Genomic DNA, 17,961 nt, shown 5'->3' on the forward strand with positions numbered 1-17,961 from the left:
GACTACGTCAAAAACCTCCATTGTGACATGACATAAAGACCCCGAGCTACTGAGCGATCAGGCACACTTTGGCCTCCAGCTTATTTTAATGGAGATTACCGTATTTTTCACTCTATAAGACACACTTTTCCCCTCCTAAAAAGTAAGGGGAAATGCGTGTGCGTCTTATGGAGCGAATGCAGGATGCACAGCTATCCCAGAAGCCAGAACAGTGAGAGGGATCGCTGCGCAGCGCTCCCTCTTGCTGTTCTAGCTTCTGGCTTAGCCCCTCTGCCCCTTCCCCTACCTCCTGGAAAAGCCCCCAAGAGTCGCGCGGAGCATGTGTGTGGCTCTTGGGGGCTTTTCCCTCCTTGGGGAAAAGCCCGCAAGCGCTGCACACACGCTCCACGTGGCTCGTGAAAGGGAGCGCTGAGCAGAGCCTGGGATGCATACAAGCTCTGCTCAGCGCTCCTTTTAAATATCCCCCCCCTTGCATTCTGCTTCTAAAAACTAGGTGTGTCTTATGGACCAGGCAGGGGAGGGGATGGTGTGGAGATTTCCTGGTCTCTCCCCTCCACCCCACCCCCACCTATCAGTGAATCAAACAGGTCAGGTGGTTAAAAAGGCAGTTGAGGCTCATATTTCCAAACCCAACTCTTATTTCCCCCATGTATTTGCCCCCAATGAGAACTGAACCAAACCAACCCTTACCTAGCTCTACTACAGGTTCCTCTCTTTCTTGCTGTGCATTTGCAGAGAAAGGGAGACCACAAAGTAGCAGAAAGGCACAAACGTTTTGAGGGGTGGTGGGGGTGGTGGGCATGAACAGAAACTTAATACAGGCTAGTCAAAAGCCAGCTCTGTCCTCTTTCCCAAAGCGTCCCAAGCCCTAAAGGGTGAAGCACTTCCCCTTCCAAATGAGGCGCTGAGCCCTCTCCCTCCTCAACCCGGAACATTTTTGTTGTTTTTTGAAGGGTGGGAGGATGAGGGAAAGTGTCAGGGCTTTTTTCCAGCCGGAACTCTCCAGAACTCAGTTCCGGCACCTCTCAGGTGGGTGCCATTGCCATTCTAAGAGAACACTACATCTTTGGGAAGTTGATTCCCTGGTTTAACCATGTGCATAGTATGAAGAAGGACATGAAGCTAACTACCTGTTTGGATACTTTAACACAGGCAGCAGACAGACAAGAACAACCATATTAAGTCCAATCAAAGGCGACTATGGGGTTGCGGCGTTCATCTTGCTTTCAGGCTGAGGGAGCCGGCGTTTGTTTACAGACAGCTTTCCGGGTCATGTGGCCAGCATGACTAAACCACTTCTGGCACAAAAGGACACCGTGACGGAAACCACAGCGCACAGAAACGCCGTTTACCTTCCCACCACAGCGGTACCTATTTATCTACTTGCACTGGTGTGCTTTTGAACTACTAGGTTCGCAGGAGCTGGGAGAGAGCAATGGGAACTCACTCCATCGTGCGGTTTTGAACCACCGACCTTCTGATCGGCAAGCCCAAGAGGCTCAGTGGTTTAGACCACAGCGCCACCCGCGTCCCACCACATAAATAAAGTTTGAAGACACTGCAATACACAGGAAAGAAAATTCTACCTTGATTTTCTTATTTTCAGCACACTATTTGTTTGCTACAGCTACAGCATGTCTGTATCATCTATTGCACTTTACCTTTAGAGACTCTGGGAGTTCATAAGCCTTAGAAATCTCACGAATCTTCAGCTTTTGATCCCTGTCCCCTTGCAAAAGCTCCTTTACCATAACTCCCTAAATGTCAAATCATATTCTCACTTGAATAAAATACAACTGGAAAAAGTTTTTTAATATTTTTTTTAAAAAAGCTTTTTATTTATCTTTACAGATATTTCAGTTTCTCTTAGATGTCAAAGCTTAGTTTAGCAAAGGTTCCTCATGGTACAGAAATATTAATACAGTTGCTCTATATAGCAAAGGAGAAGACAGATCATGGTCCATCATGGTTATTTCCTAGCAGACCAATTGATGCCTGCTGGTTGCCAGGAATTCTTTCAAGGGCTGCTGGGGCAGCTATTAATACTATTACTGTTGCTAATTATAGTTTGCTCTGACTCGTCAAAAACTCATTGATTGTGCATTCTTGCTTTATAAATTTACCGGTAATCTGTACCAATGGACCATAAGGAATCTAGCAAAAGGCTGTGCAGCGCTGGTGTCAGTTGCTGCTAACTCTGTATTCAAATGGGTCAGTGTGTCTGGCTGTTAACCAGAAGGTTGGTGGTTCGAATCCACCCAGGGGTGGCTGCAGGTAGGATTCCAGTTTTGCAGGGGGTTGGACTAGATGACCCAACTCAACGATTCTACATCGCCCAGTGACTACAGAGCTGAAGGCAGCACACTTCGCACTTGGGGCCACGAGGAGGCTGCTCCCCCAGCCATCCAGGAAGAATGCAATGACCAAGGGGAGACTAAGCAGGCTGCCCCATCTGTTAGCTAGAGAAGGGGCAGCTGCAAGGCTCTTCCTTCCCCTGTCCTCCAGCAGAAAGAACGCTCTGCTCCAACAGCCAGCTGACTGCATAAATGAGGGGAAAGGACACTTTGGTCCAATCTATCGGCCAAAGGAATAAGAGTGACCAAGTGCTAATCAAGCCAAACAGAAGATCATCCGCCTGGACCCTAAGCTGGATATAAATGCCCACTTTTGATCACCGCTTTGTTGTGGCTTTAAAGACTGATCTCCCTCCTCTACCTTTTCCCACCAAGTCCCAGCCCTTGTGTGCATTTGTAAGGTCAGGTGGCAGGACTTATTAACTCAGGTGAACAGCTTTGGAATAATTCTGCCCACCTTTCATGATAAGGAGGCCCTGTTTTTTTGTTTTCTTATTACGCCAACCAATGTTTCAAAGCAAGCCTCCCACAGAAATCTGGGCAGTGCTTAGAAAACTGGCTTCAAAATTCTATCGGTATCTTGTCTGCTCAAGATTTTGCAATCTTACCACTAATATCGCTCAGCCCGGACATTGAGGTCCAGCTCCGAGGGCCTTCTGGCGGTTCCCTCCCCATGAGAAGTGAGATGACAGGGAACCAGGCAGAGGGTCTTCTCGGTAGTGGCGCCTGCTCTGTGGAATGCCCTCCCATCAGATGTCAAAGAAATAAACAACTACAGTATCTGACTTTTAGAAGACATATGAAGGCAGCCCTGTTTTGGGAAGTTTTGAATGTTTGATGTTTTATCGTGTTTTTAATATTCTGTTGGGAGCCACCCAGAGTGGCTGGGGAAACCCAGCCAGATGGGCAGAGTATAAATAAACTATTATTATTATCATTATTATTATTATTATTATTATTATTATTAGACAGATGTGTGTGTGTGTGGTGTGTGTGTAGATGCGCACACACATGCTCTGCCAGCGCACTCACTTAATCAGCTGCACACTATTTCTTTTTCACACTTTACCTCATCTCTGGAGGCAGAATCAATTTCAGCGGCCAATGACTGGGCTTTTGTTTGTGTCGCAAAAAGGTTCTTGGCTTCGTAAAGACTAAGACTAAGAATCTGCCCGTTAAGGTCATCGTTCTGGTCACGAAGCTTCTGATTCTCCTATCAAGAGAGGAAGGAGAGGAGAAAGGAAGTAAATTTCGCATCAGGCTGAATATGAAAACATCAGTCAGCATACCATTGTGGATATTTCCGCATTGCAACAATGAAAAAGTTGCTTTCTTCTGCTCCTCCTGAAAGAGGGATGGAGGTTTCTAACTCTCCCTCGCTCCAGCCCCAAGGACACCTCACCTGCTTTAGCCTTTTAATTTCATGTTCCATTTCCACCTCTCTCGTCTTCGCATTGAATTCGCTCAAGCTGGAGGAAGAGCTTCTCCCTCGGCCAGGCCGCTCACATTCTAGCTTATACAACTGTAAATGTTCCAGCTCCTTCCGCAAATCCTCAATAAGCTGTGTGGGGAGAAGAAACAGGACACAGAGAGTACAATTTGTTAAGCCAACATACAGAACGGAATCTGGTGGTACACAGCCAACTGACAACTTAAAAATGTATCTGACAGGACTAAGCAACAACACACCCAGAAAAAAACAACCCATTTCCTGATTTCCTGCTATAGAGATTGAACCCTTTCCACATGCATGCGCCTGGAATCAATTCACTTGTCTGAATTGGGCTTGTTTCAAACTGAGCCTTTGGAGAGGAGGCAGTTGGAGGATGGACGGCAGCTGACGGATTGAGGTTGAATCCTGACAAGACAGAAGTGCTGTTCTTGGGGGACAGGGGGCGGGTGGGTGTGGAGGACTCCCTGATCCTGAATTGGGTGACTGTGACCCTGAAGGACCAGGTGCGCAGCCTGGGAGTCATTTTGGACTCACAGCTGTCCATGGAGGTGCAGGTCAATTCTGTGTCCAGGGCAGCTGTCTACCAGCTCCATCTGGTACGCAGGCTGAGACCCTACCTGCCCATGGACTGTCTCGCCAGAGTGGTGCATGCTCTAGTTATCTCCTGCTTGGACTACTGCAATGCGCTCTATGTGGGGCTACCTTTGAAGGTGACTCGGAAACTGGAAATTAATCCAGAATGTAGCAGCTAGACTGGTGACTGGCTGCCTAGACCATATAACACCAGTCCTGAAAGATCTTCATTGGCTCCCAGTACGTTTCCGAACACAATTCAAAGTGTTGGTGCCAACCTTTAAAGCCCTAAACAGCCTCGGCCCAGTATACCTGAAGGAGCAATTTTGAAAGGACCTCTGGGGGGAGTGTAGAGAGAAGCAACGCCATAGTGTATCTGCAGTAGCACAACTGGACGCCTTCCTCTCCCTAGCTGCAACAAAACATGTCTGTCCTGTATCTCTCTCAGCCGTTGCTGTAACCTTCCAACAGTTTGACTGCATCCCCAAAGGCACACGCTTCCATTGTCTCCTGAGACAGAAATTGGATGCCAACCAATTTCTATTTAAGAAGTTCCAGTCTTTATTTACCCCTACACACGGGCAATATTAGCCCTGCCCCATTAAAAATAGTTACCTACCTCCTGAGTAGCTTCCCTCTCCTTGTTAAATTCCATCCTGTTCTGTCTCAGTTTGTCCATCATCCTTTTATACAAATCCATCTCATCCTTGAGCCGCAGACTGGTGTCTTCCAATCGGTCTGACATTCGCTGCCTCTCCTGAGGAAAACGAAGAAAGAAGTTACAAGCTGCCTACAACCCAAGAGTCACTCTGTATATTCAGGAGAAATATTTTGTCTTTGGCCTCCTGGAATGGTGTCATTTCAGAGGGGAGAAGGCTTGACTGTTTTGAATGCCCCCCCAATGTAAACAAACACCAAATCAAACAAAAAGCCCTCCTTGTGTACAGAAAACTGTTGCGGAAAATGCTAGAATGTTGGTTTTTCTAGGGCAGTGTTTTTTTAACATGGGTGAGCATTCAAAACAGGCAATTTCCTACAACTGAAGAGACCGCCTCGTTCCATATGAACAGGCACAGGCAAACTCGGCCCTCCAGATGTTTTGAGACTACAATTCCCAACATCCTTGACCACTGGTCCTGTTAGCTAGGGATGATGGGAGTTGTAGTCCCAAAACATCTGGAGGGCCGAGTCTGCCTATGCCTGCATATGAACCTACCCAGACCCTGAGATCATCTTCTGAGGCCCTCCTTCGTGTGGCTCCTCCTTGTGAGGTCCGGAGGGTGGCAACATGAGAACAGGCCTTCTCAACAGAGGCCCCCCCGCCTGTGGAATGCTCTCCCCAGGGAAGTTCACCTGGCGCCTTCATTACACACCTTTAGGCACCAGGCAAAAATGTTCCTTTTTAACCAGGCCTTTGGTAGATCTGATTGGCATCCTTTTAAAATGCAGCTCTTTTTTTGGGGGGGGGTGTTATTGGGTTATTGTTTTTATTTTGATTTTATATATTGTGATCTTTTCTGTGAACTGCCCTGAGACCTCCAGGTATAGGGTGGCCTAACAATTCAAACAAACAAACAAAATAAGAGGCACTATTGACATAGGCAGGGGTCAGCAAACTTTTTCAGCAGGGGGCCGGTCCGCTATCCCTCAGACCTTGTGGGGGGCCGGACTATATTTTTTTAAAAAATAAATGAACGAATTCCTATGCCCCCACAAATAACCCAGAGATGCAGTTTAAATAAAAGGACACATTCTACTCATGTAAAAACACGCTGGTTTCCAGAATGTCCGTGGGCTGGAATTAGAAGGCGATTGGGCCGGATCCGGGCCCCGGGCCTTAGTTTGCCTACCCATGACATAGGGCTCTGCCATGCAATTCTTCCAAAGGCATTTATCAGCTCTCAGTTGTCCCCCCCCTTTTATTTGTCCTAGAGGTTTGCATATGGTAGTTTGGGATGTAGCGGCATATTACTTTGTGATTTTCAGTAGATGCCAGGGTTTTCCAATTCCCAAATGCTTAAAAAGAAGGCTTCTTGATCCACTGAAGCTAATACAGTGGTACCTCGGGTTAAGAACTTAATTCATTCCGGAGGTCTGTTCTTAACCTGAAACTGTTCTTAACCTGAATCACCACTTTAGCTAATAGGACCTCCTGCTGCTGCCGCGCCGCTGGAGCACAATTTCTGTTCTCATCCTGAAGCAAAGTTCTTAACCTAAAGCAGTATTTCTGGGTTAGTGGAGTCTGTAACCTGAAGTGTATGTAAGCTGAAGCGTATGTAACCTGAGGTACCACTGTAGGAGCTTTATCCAATGGCAGATTTGGAATGCCGTCATGATATTATATTAGGGGCTGCCAGTTTACAAATACCTTTAGGAATAAAATGACATAAAGGGAAAACTCGTGCTATGGACCTGTCAGGACTTAAGAGGTGACAGACCTGCTGCAATTGAAAGTTAAGGTGGCAAAAAATAATAATAAAAAAATTCAAGAGCTCCATTACCTCATCCAGTTTCTCGCTTTGCGATTTCAGCCGCAAAACGGTGGTTTTGAGTTCACAGTTTTCCTCTTCGAGCTGCTGAACCCTGAAATTGAAGGAGAAAAATAAATGACTGCACACAAAAAGTACCGTATTTTTTGCTCTATAAGACTCACTTTTTCCCTCCTAAAAAGTAAGGGGAAATGTGTGTGCATCTTATGGAGTGAATGCAGGCTGCGCAGCTATCCCAGAAGCCAGAACAGCAAGAGGGATTGCTGCTTTCACTGCGCAGCGATCCCTCTTGCTGTTCTGGCTTCTGAGATTCAGAATATTTTTTTTCTTGTTTTCCTCCTCCAAAAACTACCGCATTTTTCGCCCCATAGGACGCACCGGCCCATAGGACGCACCTAGGTTTTTTTGGGGGGGGAAATAAAGGAATTTTTTTCCTTCTAGGTGCGCTGTGCTAAGCCCGAAGCTTGGGGCGTGCGGAGCTCAGCGCGCCCCAAGCTTCTGGGTGCCGGCAAGGTCTCCCTGGGTGCCGGCAAGGTCCCTCTCTGGGAGCTGGGTCTCCCGCGGCTAGCGGATAGCTTCCTGAAGCCTGGAAAGCGAGAGGGGTCGGTGCGCACCGAACCCCCTCGCTCTCCAGGCTTCAGCGAAAGCCTGCATTCACCCCATAGGACGCACACACATTTCCCCTTCATTCTTGGAGGGGGAAAAGTGCGTCTTATAGGGCGAAAAATACGGTAGGTGCGTCTTGTGGTCTGGTGTGTCTTATAGAGCGAAAAATACGGTATCTTCTTTTGCCAACTGGCAGAGTACAACTAAACATCAGCTACTGAGGAGTCTGATTTTCAGAGCACAATGCTCAGCATCAGGGCTGTTTCTTTAAAAAATCGTACTAGTTTTTCTAACCAGTATTTTCTTTGGCCCAAGAAATTGTTCTAAGATTCTCCTGCCTGCTTGCCCTCCCTCCCCTGCCCCAAATGTGACTTAGACCCATAACATTCTCAGCCATGGTCAGTTTTTACACTATATCAAATTAAGACAGGACACTTTGCTCAGGAGTCACTTCATCAAAAATTGGTCTATTATACGTTTGTTTCCTTCTAAACTAATAAAAAGAAACAGAGTCGCCATTTGTCTATTGTATTCATTAGGAACCGATTTAAATCCTGCTTTCCCATTCCAGTGAGTTTCCAACATGCCTGAACAAACAGACTTAAAAACAAAACTAAAAACAGGGTGTATTACCAAAAACAAATCCAAGCCAGAATATCCCAGTGAAGAGCATAAAAACAGGAACAAAAGAGCAATGCCAACGTTCGTTAAAAGCCTAGGGAAATAAAACAGTTTGCTGCAGATGCCTAGTTAGGGCTGTGTGGATGCAGCAATTTTGCAGGAGCACGGAGGAAGAGCCAAGTGTGGTATTGACAGTGGCGTAGCGTGGGTTGTCAGCACCTGGGGCAAGGCAAGTAATTTGTGCCCCCTAACCCGTGGATTTGCGCCCCCTAACCCGTGGATTTGCGCGCCCTAACCCTAACCCCCAGATGTTGCGCCCGGTGCGGCCGGCCCCCCTGCACCCCCCACGCTACGCCACTGGGTATTGAGAATTCACCCTCCAGAGATTTATTTTTGAAAAAGCGCACAAGTTTCTAGCCCTTATAGCTGAGAAATATGTCTTGAAATGCATAGGTCAATGATGCATAGTTCCAGACAGCAACTACAGAGAAGCATCTTGCATTAACAGCAGCTTCTGGGAAGTTTCATGCGGTTGCATATACAGTTTTCCTTGGCATGGGATTTTAAATGCCTAGATACAGAATTTCTCCCTGCATGTAAAAGTTAAAGTTAAAGGACCCTGGATGGTTAAGTCCAGTCAAAGGCGACTAGTGTGGTGTAGTGGTTAAGAGTGGTGGACTCGTAATCTGGTGAACTGGGTTCGCATCTCTGCTCCTCCACCTGCAGCTGCTGGGTGACCTTGGGCCAGTCACACTTCTCTGAAGTCTCTCAGCCCCACTCACCTCACAGAGTGTTTGTTGTGGGGGAGGAAGGGAAAGGAGAATGTTAGCCGCTTTGAGATTCCTTCGGGTAGCGATAAAGCGGGATATCAAATCCAAACTCTTCTTTTTCAGTTAAGTCCAGTCAAAGACAACTGTGGGGTTGTGGCGCTCATCTCGCTTTCAGGCCGAGGGAGCCGGCGTTTGTCCACAGACAGCTTTCCGGGTCATGTGGCCAGCATGACTAAACAGCTTCTGGTGCAACGAAACACCATGACAGAAGCCAGAGCGCATGGAAACACTGATCACCTTCCCGCCACAGTGGCACCTATTTATCTACTTGCACTGGTGTGCTTTCAAACTGCAAGGTTGACAGGAGCAGGGGCAGAGCAACGGGAGCTCACCCCGCCGTGTGGATTCGAACCGCCAACCTTCTGATTGGCAGGCCCAAGAGGCTCAGTGGTTTAGACCGCAGCGCCACCCGCGTCCCTGCATGTAAAGAAACCTTGATAGTCCACATTTCAGAAGACTGCTCGTCTTGGGGCTTATGTTCACATGTTCACATTTTGTTCCCTAGATAGTCATCCCTGTTGCAACTTGGAAATGAAGCCATGACTGAGGAAAGCCAGCAGGGTAACAGTGAATATTACCTTGTGTTCAGCAGTTCAATTTCCGTGCTCTTCTCTTTCTCGTACTTGCTATATGCTTCTCTGTGCCTCTTTATCTCTTCTTCCAGAGTCTGCTCAGCTGACGTCTCTTGGTCTTTCAAGAGTTCTTCGAGTTCGTGAACTCTTAAGCAAAAAAAGAAAAAGGTCGCCAATTTATTTATTTGATTTATATACCGCCCTTCGTCGTAAGATCTCAGGGCGGGATATTCACAGGATAAAATACAGGATAAAAACAAATAAATAAGTTAAGAGTACTGCTGTTGACTAAGGGATAATTTTGCAAAACGGAATGTAACTAGAAGTAAATCAGAATTTGTAAACGCAGTGTCACCAGATGTTAAGGACACATCAAGAACGGTGTGTGGAAAGTCACTTAAACAAAATTTTGTTAATTTAGAAATAATTTGTATAATTGGGATAAAATTTGGGAAATCATTCAAATTTTTTTTGCAGAAAACCAAACCGAAACAAAACAGCAAACAGAAGTAAATCCTGCCTGCGATTTCATTTGGTTGTTATATTTTCTCAAATAATGAAAAATAGGCTTCCACTCTTCAATAAATTGTCCATTGTGCTGATCTCTTATTCCATTAAAATAATAATTTAATAATAATAATTTATTGTTTATACCCTGCCCACCTGGCTGGGTTTCCCCAGCCATTCTGGGCGGCTTCCAACAAACGATTAAAAATATATTAAAATGAAAATAAATACATAAAAATTTAATAAAAAGACAGTTGCTAATAATACATTGAGTATCACATCTGGTCTGACCCTGAATCTTAGGCCAAAGAAACTCCTTTTTTTAAAGAGACTTTCCCGCCCACCCTCAAATCACAGCTCTTGCAAATATTCTAAACATCTCTGTTTTGAGGAAAATCCTTTTGAAAGCAGACAGCCAGCAGGTCCAAGTGATCATTATCACTTCCAGTGTTGCTGGAGTCCTTGCTCTGCCTAAGGTTCTCAATATGGCTTTGTGGAGGCTGCAGAAACAAAACAGTAGGCAGTATACTAGATTACCTGTGAACCAGGTGTGTGTTCTCCTGTTTCAATTTGCTCTTCAGGTCACCGTTTGTCATGCTGTCATTTTCCAGTTCCGTCACCTTTTTCTCTAAATAAGTAACCTATAAAAACGAATTATGTATAATTATGTATAATATGAATTATGGTTCTCTTGAGAGTCCCATGGACTGCAAGAAGATCAAACCTCTCCATTCTGAAGGAAATCAGTCCTGAGTGCTCACTGGAAGGACAGATGCTGAAGCTGAGGCTCCAATACTTTGGCCACCTCATGAGAAGAGAAGACTCCCTGGAAAAGACCCTGATGTTGGGAAAGATGGAGGGCACAAGGAGAAGGGGACGACAGAGGACGAGATGGTTGGGCAGTGTTCTCGAAGCTACCAGCATGAGTTTGACCAAACTGCGGGAGGCAGTGGAAGACAGGAGTGCCTGGCGTGCTCTGGTCCAGGGGGTCACGAAGAGTCGGACAAACTAAATGACTAAACAACAATGAAAAACGAACAGGGATGTAAGCTTCTGCCCATAACGCAGTGATGGCCAAAGTTGGCCCTCCTGCTGTTTTGGAACTACAACTCCCATCATCCCTAGCTAACAGGACCAGTGGTCAGGGAGGATGGGAATTGTAGTCCCCAAACAGCTGGAGGGCCAAGTTTGGCCATCACTGCTAGAGGGTTTACAGAAAATATAGACTGGAGGAAAGAGAAAGTTAGACCCTTAACGGTTTATTAGAATCATAGAGATGGAAAGGGACCATGAGGGTCATTTAGTCCAACCCCCTGCTATGAAGGAATCTTTTGCCCAATGTGGGGCTCGAACCCACAACCCTGAGATTAAGAGACTCATGCTCTACCGAGTGAGTTAATCTTAATGGTTTACAAACAGTAACAGCTTGGGAAATGTTGAGAGAGTATCAGAGTGCACTTTATCTGCTTGCATTGACTGTGTGTAGGAAGAAGAAGATCTCATTCAGCACCAATTTGGGTGTCACAAGAATTTCACCACTGCTGGGGGCTGGCGGACCACCGAAATTGCTTCGTGGGCCTGATTTGGCCTGCAGGGCATGGGTTCACCACCCCTAGTGGGGGGGGGCATGGGGTTTATTGCTTTGTAGTTTTTTCTATATATTTTTTTACAGTGGAACTTCGGTTTTCGAATGTCATCCGTTCCGGAAGACCATTTGGCTTCTGAAACGGATCGATGGGCTGACTGCAAAGTCAATGGAGAAAAATGAAATGGTGAAAATGGAGAAATGGAGAAAATTGAAAAATGTACCTCGGAAGCCGTTTGGCTTCCAAAAATCGATCAAAAATGGAAGTATTCACTTCCTGGTTGTCGGTGTTCAGGTTCTGAATTGTTTGGCCTCCGAAGCATTCGACAACCAAGGTTCCACTGTATTAAATTTTCTGTTATACATTATAGAATAGTCATTTAAACAACCTTAAAATATTAAATGACTTCCCTTCTTCTCTTTCCGTGGTTCATTTTGCATAACATAAATCTCTGCATATTTCATATAAAGGAAACCATTCAATATTCCATTATTACATCCACCAAAACTTATTTACACTCCTGAATTTATCTTAATGCTGCCCACGTTTTCAAATGCACACAATTTCCCCCATATATTCAATAAACACTTCCCATTCTACTTTAAATGCATGTTCTTCTTGTTCTCTTCTTCTATAGTTTGCATTCTTTGTAGTTTCCCTCTTGTTGTTTTTATTATGCATTTTATGTTTTTATCTTGTCTTTTTATGTTGTGAGCCGCCCTGAGATGAAGGGTGGCATACAAATTTAATAAAAAATAAATAAATAAAATAAAGGGATTATGCTAAGAGCTTGGCATTATTTCATCAGCCAAACTTTCCCTAATTTAAAATTGCTCCCCAGTTTCTGTCTACAGTGGTACCTCTGGTTGCGAACAGGATCCGTTCCGGAGGCCTGTTCGCAACATGAAAAGAACGCAACATGCAGCGGCGCGTCTGCGCACGCACGGGTTGCGCTTCGCCGCTTCTGCGCATGACGTCATTCTGCGCTTCTGCGCATGTGCCAGCGGCAAAACCCGGAAGTAACCCTTTCCGATACTTCCGGGTTGCCGCGGGGCGTAACCTGAAAGAACGTAACATGAAGCGGACGTAACATGAGGTATGACTATATAGAGTTTGGATTTGGATTTGATATCTCGCTTTATCACTACCTGAAGGAGTCTCAAAGCGGCTAACAATCTCCTTTTCCCTTCCTCCCCCACAACAAACACTCTGTGAGGTGAGTGGGGCTGAGAGACTTCAGAGAAGTGTGACTAGCCCAAGGTCACCCAGCAGCTGCATGTGGAGGAACAGAGATGCGAACCCAGTTCACCAGATTACAAATCTACTGCTCTTAACCACTACACCACACTGGCTCTCGTATATCACACTCACACTGCATGAGACTTCAGGAAAGCCTCAGGACTATAAACTGACAGATAAGAAAAAGCAGCTTTGGCACATTAGCAAATCCCCAGAGTGGGGAACCAATGTCCCTCCAGATGTTGTTGGACTCCACCTCCCATCAGCCTCAACCAGCATAGCCAGAAGTCAGGAATGATGGAAGTTGTGGTTCCCCACCTGTTCCACATTGACACCTCACCTTTTCTGTGATATCGTTATCGCATGAGTCTATGCTGTCTCTGAACAAGTCCTCTGTGCTGCCGTTGCTGCTGCTGAAGTTGCTGTTGTGGAAAAGTTGCCTGTTGGGAAGACAAGAGGACAGCTGCTTTGACCCTTTGGAGTAGTGTTTCTCAACCTGCGGGTGCCCAGATGTTGTTGGACTACAACTCCCATCATTCCTAGCCAGCATGGCCAGTGGTCAGGGATGATGGGAGTTGTAGTCCAACAACATCTGGGGACCCACAGGTTGAGAGCAGCTGCTTTGGAGTAAGAAAGGGGGCTCTGTGAGCCACTGTAGTGGAGAAGCCTCCAATGTCTAAACAAGTCTGTATTTAAGGGCCAAGTCTCAGGTAGAAATGTGCGCTGATTCTTACCTGCCAAAAGCCGTACTTGTTATTTTTCTGTTTGGGCTGGAAGAAACAAAAAAAGAAACAACATAGGATGAGTTAAGGTTAACCCAAAGCTGTGGTTTTCTGCATTATGGTCAGGGCCAGATTTAGGTTTGATGCGGCCCTAAGCCACTGAAGGTAATGGGGCCCTTTATATGTCCAGCTGTCCTTTGTCAACAACAAATTGCCGCTGTTTTTTGTGTTGAATATATGCTATATGGTAATTTATGGACCTAATAGGTCCATACACAACACAAAACACTGTTGCTCTATGTAGGTTTTATTTGATTTGTTCTTTATCTTATATTTTGGAAATGTACATCCAGTTCCCCCCCCTTAGAATTTATCCTATACTTCTTTCAGAATTTCACAATGACACAGATATTGATGTTTCACTAATGTGCAACTTTATTCAATCAATGAAAAGTCAACTAAAAGGGAATCCTATGCAGGTCTACTCAGAAGCAAGCCCGACTAACCTATTCAGTGTGCACAGAACTGCAGCCTGCAACCATAATGAAATCATATTCTTCCTCATTTATTACTAGAGTTAATATAACATCACAATCAATGCCCAGGGTTGTTTGAGGCCTCTTGAAATGTTCCTGCAAGTCCACTGTGTTTACTCACCTGTTTGCTTTCAGGTTTTTCAGCCTGGCTTCCAAGTCATTCAGCAGGTTGATTTTTTTACAGCACTGTGTGCAGTAGACATCCAGCAGCTCGCTATTGTAAATATGCCTCATTTTTCTTGGCGTCTGGCCGGCACTGTTGGCAGAAAGGCAAAGAGGTGTTAAAACGGGTCCTGTGCGGACCAGCCATAAATCAAATCCACCCTTCTTGAATGATGACCCCAGTGTTGCTCTTACCACAACATCTGCAACAGGGTGTTAACCCCAGGAGGTTGTTGCCTAAATTGCCCTGTTCCTAGTATGACCCCCAAATCTGCGAGATTTTACAGTAGGAGCCAGTGCAGACATATTTGATCTATACCAGGCTTTCCCAAACTTGGATCTCCAGCTCCTGTTGGGAGTACAACTCCCATCTTCCCTAGCTAGCAGGGCCAGTGGTCTGGAATGATGGGAACTGTAGTCCAAAAACAGCTGGAGACCCAAGTTTGGGAAACCTTGATCTACACACATTCCAATCCTTCTCCTTCTCTTGAGTGTTGACCAAGAAATATTATGGATATATAGTACATGGTTCAGTCAATTAAGGCTACAATCCTATACCCATTCACCTGGAAGGAAGGCCATTGAACTTACTCCTTTGCTTCACAGTAGACTTCTAGAAGGGGATGCAGGTGGTGCTGTGGGTTAAACCACAGAGCCCAGGGCTTGCCGATTAGAAGGTCGGCGGTTCGAATCCCCGCTACGGGGTGAGCTCCGGTTGCTCGGTTCTAGCTCCTGCCAACCTAGCAGCTCGAAAGCACGTCAAAGTGCAAGTAGATAAATAGGTCTGGCGGGAAGGTAAACGGTGTTTCCGTGCGCTGCTCTGGTTCGCCAGAAGCAGCTTAGTCATGCTGGCCACATGACCTGGAAGCTGTACGCCAGCTCCCTCGGCCAGTAAAGCAAGATGAGCGCCGCAACCCCAGAGTCGGTCACGGCTGGACCTAATGGTCAGGGGTCCCTTTACTTTTATTTAGACTTCTAGAGGATTGTGCTCAGTCATGATCCAGTGAGCTGAGTTACCTGCCATCCTCTGGTAACAACTCATTGATCCTTCAACATCTACATGAAGGTGGCAAGAGGAATAAGAGGACTTGGCCAATAACACCACACTTCCATAGGTGAAATTCAACATTAGCTAAACTGTAGCCAATGTTGACAGCCTGGCTTGATGGATAGGATTGAGTCCTTCCTCTACACTTATGTAAGCAAGTATGAGGAGGGTTTGGCCTAGGTTCCTCTGGCCTTACTGAAACACCACCAACTTCCACTTTTCTCTTAGGATGTGTTATCATATGCATGGTTGTTAACTCAGGGGTTCATGCATGCCCTGTGGATTAAAGGTCTCTACAGCAGCCTTCCCCATCCTAATGCCGTCGAGATGTTGTTCTAACTCCCAGCAAATGGCTGGGTTCAATGGCAATGGAGTCCAGAACATCTAGAGAACCTAGGGCTGCCATATGTCTGGAATTTCCTGGACATAGCCAGTATTCATCTGTCGAAACTGCGTCTAAACCCAGGTATATGGCAGCCCATATTGGAAATGTTTAAAACTTCAATTTTTTTTAAAAAAACATCAATAACAAACTCAACAACTTTGCTCCCCCAAAATAAAAATTCAACAACTTTGCCAAATAAAGTCAAGAACTTTTGTGTCTGGCTTTTCACTTTTTGAAATACGGCAACGCTAGTATAGAATTATTTTGCTATCCAGGCTTCCTAAATGCTTTCCCAATAGCATCTTCAACAATGATATTAAAAAACCCCAGCATGCACACAAAAATGGAAGGAACCAAAAGTTCCCACCAAAGAAGAATGGATAAGTAAGACTATGCAGAACTGGCAAAGTTAACAACCAAAATAAGAGAACCTAATGACGATTGCTTTGTAGCAGAATGGAAGCCTTTTTCGGACTAATTAAAGAAATTTTATTATATGATGGATATTGGAGCAGGATTTAAACTATGAGCAACAGAAGAACAGAAGAAGAAGAAGAACAGAAAAGATTATAGTAATGTTGTTAAGATATAAGATTTAGAAGAGAAGGTGCAGCAGAGAGAGAGAAACAAAAACACCATGGAAAAGGAGGTGGGAAGTAGACAAAAATCACAAAGAAAAAAATGTTTTACTGTGTATTGAAATGTGTTAAATTTTTGAAAACTTAATAAAAAGTGTGATTTTTTTAAAAAAAAAAACACAGCGCACACAAGAAAACCTTTGTAAATTTGAGATTACATGGTGTGTCATGACTCATAAATTTGTCTTAGGGTTTGGAAAAGATAGTTGCAAGGTTCTCTCCGAAGCAAAAAAACAAAACAAACAAAGGCGAAAGCAGAGGCGAAAGCTGGATTTTATACTCGTGAAAAAGGAAGTAACTGCAAAAAAAAAAAGTCTCTGGGATATATTAAGTAGGCAGTTTCTGCAACCCCCAGGAAGGAAGCAGGGGGAGAAGGGAAGGATACGGTTTAAGTGACACAAATTACCAACCTGGAAGAAACAGATGAGCCAAGGTCCGAGTAGGCATTTGTTCGGCTTTCGTCGTCGGGGCAAGGGCTGCTGGGAGTGTAGTCCACATCGTCACCTTCTCCGTAGTCTTCAAACTGTTCTTCGTTACTGATCAAGGAGGCAGTGGAATAGGTGGAGAGGTCAGATGCCGCGGAAGGGTTGAGGGGGCTGGACCTCAGGGCGAGAAAAGGAACATCAGAACACATGCAAAGAGGCAATTCGAATGGGACGCCTTCCGTATTCAAGGACAAATGGTTCTTTAGGTCCACACCCATTGCCCACTTTGAGAAAACAGAGGTGAATGGAGCAGAGAAGTGTTCAGACCGCCACCCTAAGGTTTATGGGGAAATCCAGTTTGGGGCCGTACGTGGGGAAGGAAAAGGGGAAGGGGAAGGGGAAGGGCAGAACTCCACCCCCAGGTTTTGGACAACACGCAATTATTCCACAGGATAGTTTTCACTCCTTTTCTACGACTCATTCGTTGTATTTGTGTATTTTTGAAACACGTAATAAAAATAATCTTGCAAGAAATTATTCCACAAGAGCCCCTATTTCTCTCATCGATTCACCCGTTTCACGCTGCCGAGTGCCTTTTGTTCTGTACATCTTGTCGATGTATACGCATGCATATAATAAACCACTTGGGGGGAGGGGGAAATTATTGGGTTGTTCTTGGTTTTATTTTTATTATGTATTTTGTGTTTTTGTATTGTGATTTTATGTTGAGATCTGTGAGTACAGTGGTACCTCTGGATATGAACGGGATCCATTCCAGAGCCCCGTTCGCATCCAGAAGCAAACAGAACCCAGATCTGCGGGTCGTGATTCGCCGCTTCCATGCGTGACGTCACTTTGACTATCTGCGCATGCGTGAGCGTCGAAACCTGGAAGTAACATGTTCTGTTACTTCCGGGTCGCCGCGGAGTGCAACCTGGAAGAGCTCAACCTGAAGCAACTTCAACCCGCGGTATGACTGTATAGGGCGGTATAGTAGTAGTGGTAGCAGGGCCGGCTTACCCATAAGCGCTAGGAGCGTGGGGCACCCGGGCGCGGGGCTCTCAGGGGCACCAGGCCGAGATTTGGAGTCCGGGGATTGAAGAGGCCAGCCAACAGCCACTGCTGAGCGGAGCAGAGACCGTCAGAGCGCTGCAGGCTGCTCTGCTGCGGGCACTGAGGCAACTGGCTGGCTCCGCCCTCTTGTGTCCCTGGGAT

The 17,961-nt window shown here is 45.6% G+C and overlaps 1 protein-coding gene across 5 annotated transcripts in view; it reads right to left on the minus strand.

The window, feature by feature from the left end:
• Positions 1-17,961, minus strand: part of RAB11FIP4 (RAB11 family interacting protein 4) — a 239,220-nt gene that overhangs the window by 2,351 nt on the left and 218,908 nt on the right. For 3 of the 5 annotated variants that reach the window (XR_014004695.1, XM_081181359.1, XM_081181362.1), the window contains 11 exons: positions 16,732-16,923; positions 14,210-14,344; positions 13,565-13,600; positions 13,171-13,270; positions 10,543-10,646; positions 9,505-9,645; positions 6,882-6,963; positions 5,000-5,137; positions 3,757-3,915; positions 3,424-3,567; positions 1,662-1,757 (listed from right to left, as the gene is read on the minus strand). Coding sequence is in view for 4 of the 5 variants with exons in the window: in XM_081181359.1 (XP_081037485.1) it covers positions 1,662-1,757; positions 3,424-3,567; positions 3,757-3,915; positions 5,000-5,137; positions 6,882-6,963; positions 9,505-9,645; positions 10,543-10,646; positions 13,171-13,270; positions 13,565-13,600; positions 14,210-14,344; positions 16,732-16,923 (1,327 nt within the window). In the remaining variant the exon portion in view is untranslated. The remainder of the gene's footprint in view (positions 1-1,661; positions 1,758-3,423; positions 3,568-3,756; positions 3,916-4,999; positions 5,138-6,881; positions 6,964-9,504; positions 9,646-10,542; positions 10,647-13,170; positions 13,271-13,564; positions 13,601-14,209; positions 14,345-16,731; positions 16,924-17,961) is intronic. The other 2 variants (XM_081181360.1, XM_081181361.1) reach the window with 2 other exon arrangements.

The sequence above is a fragment of the Podarcis bocagei genome (assembly GCF_964188305.1).
Source record: "Podarcis bocagei genome assembly, chromosome: 2".
Lineage (NCBI taxonomy): Eukaryota > Metazoa > Chordata > Lepidosauria > Squamata > Lacertidae > Podarcis > Podarcis bocagei.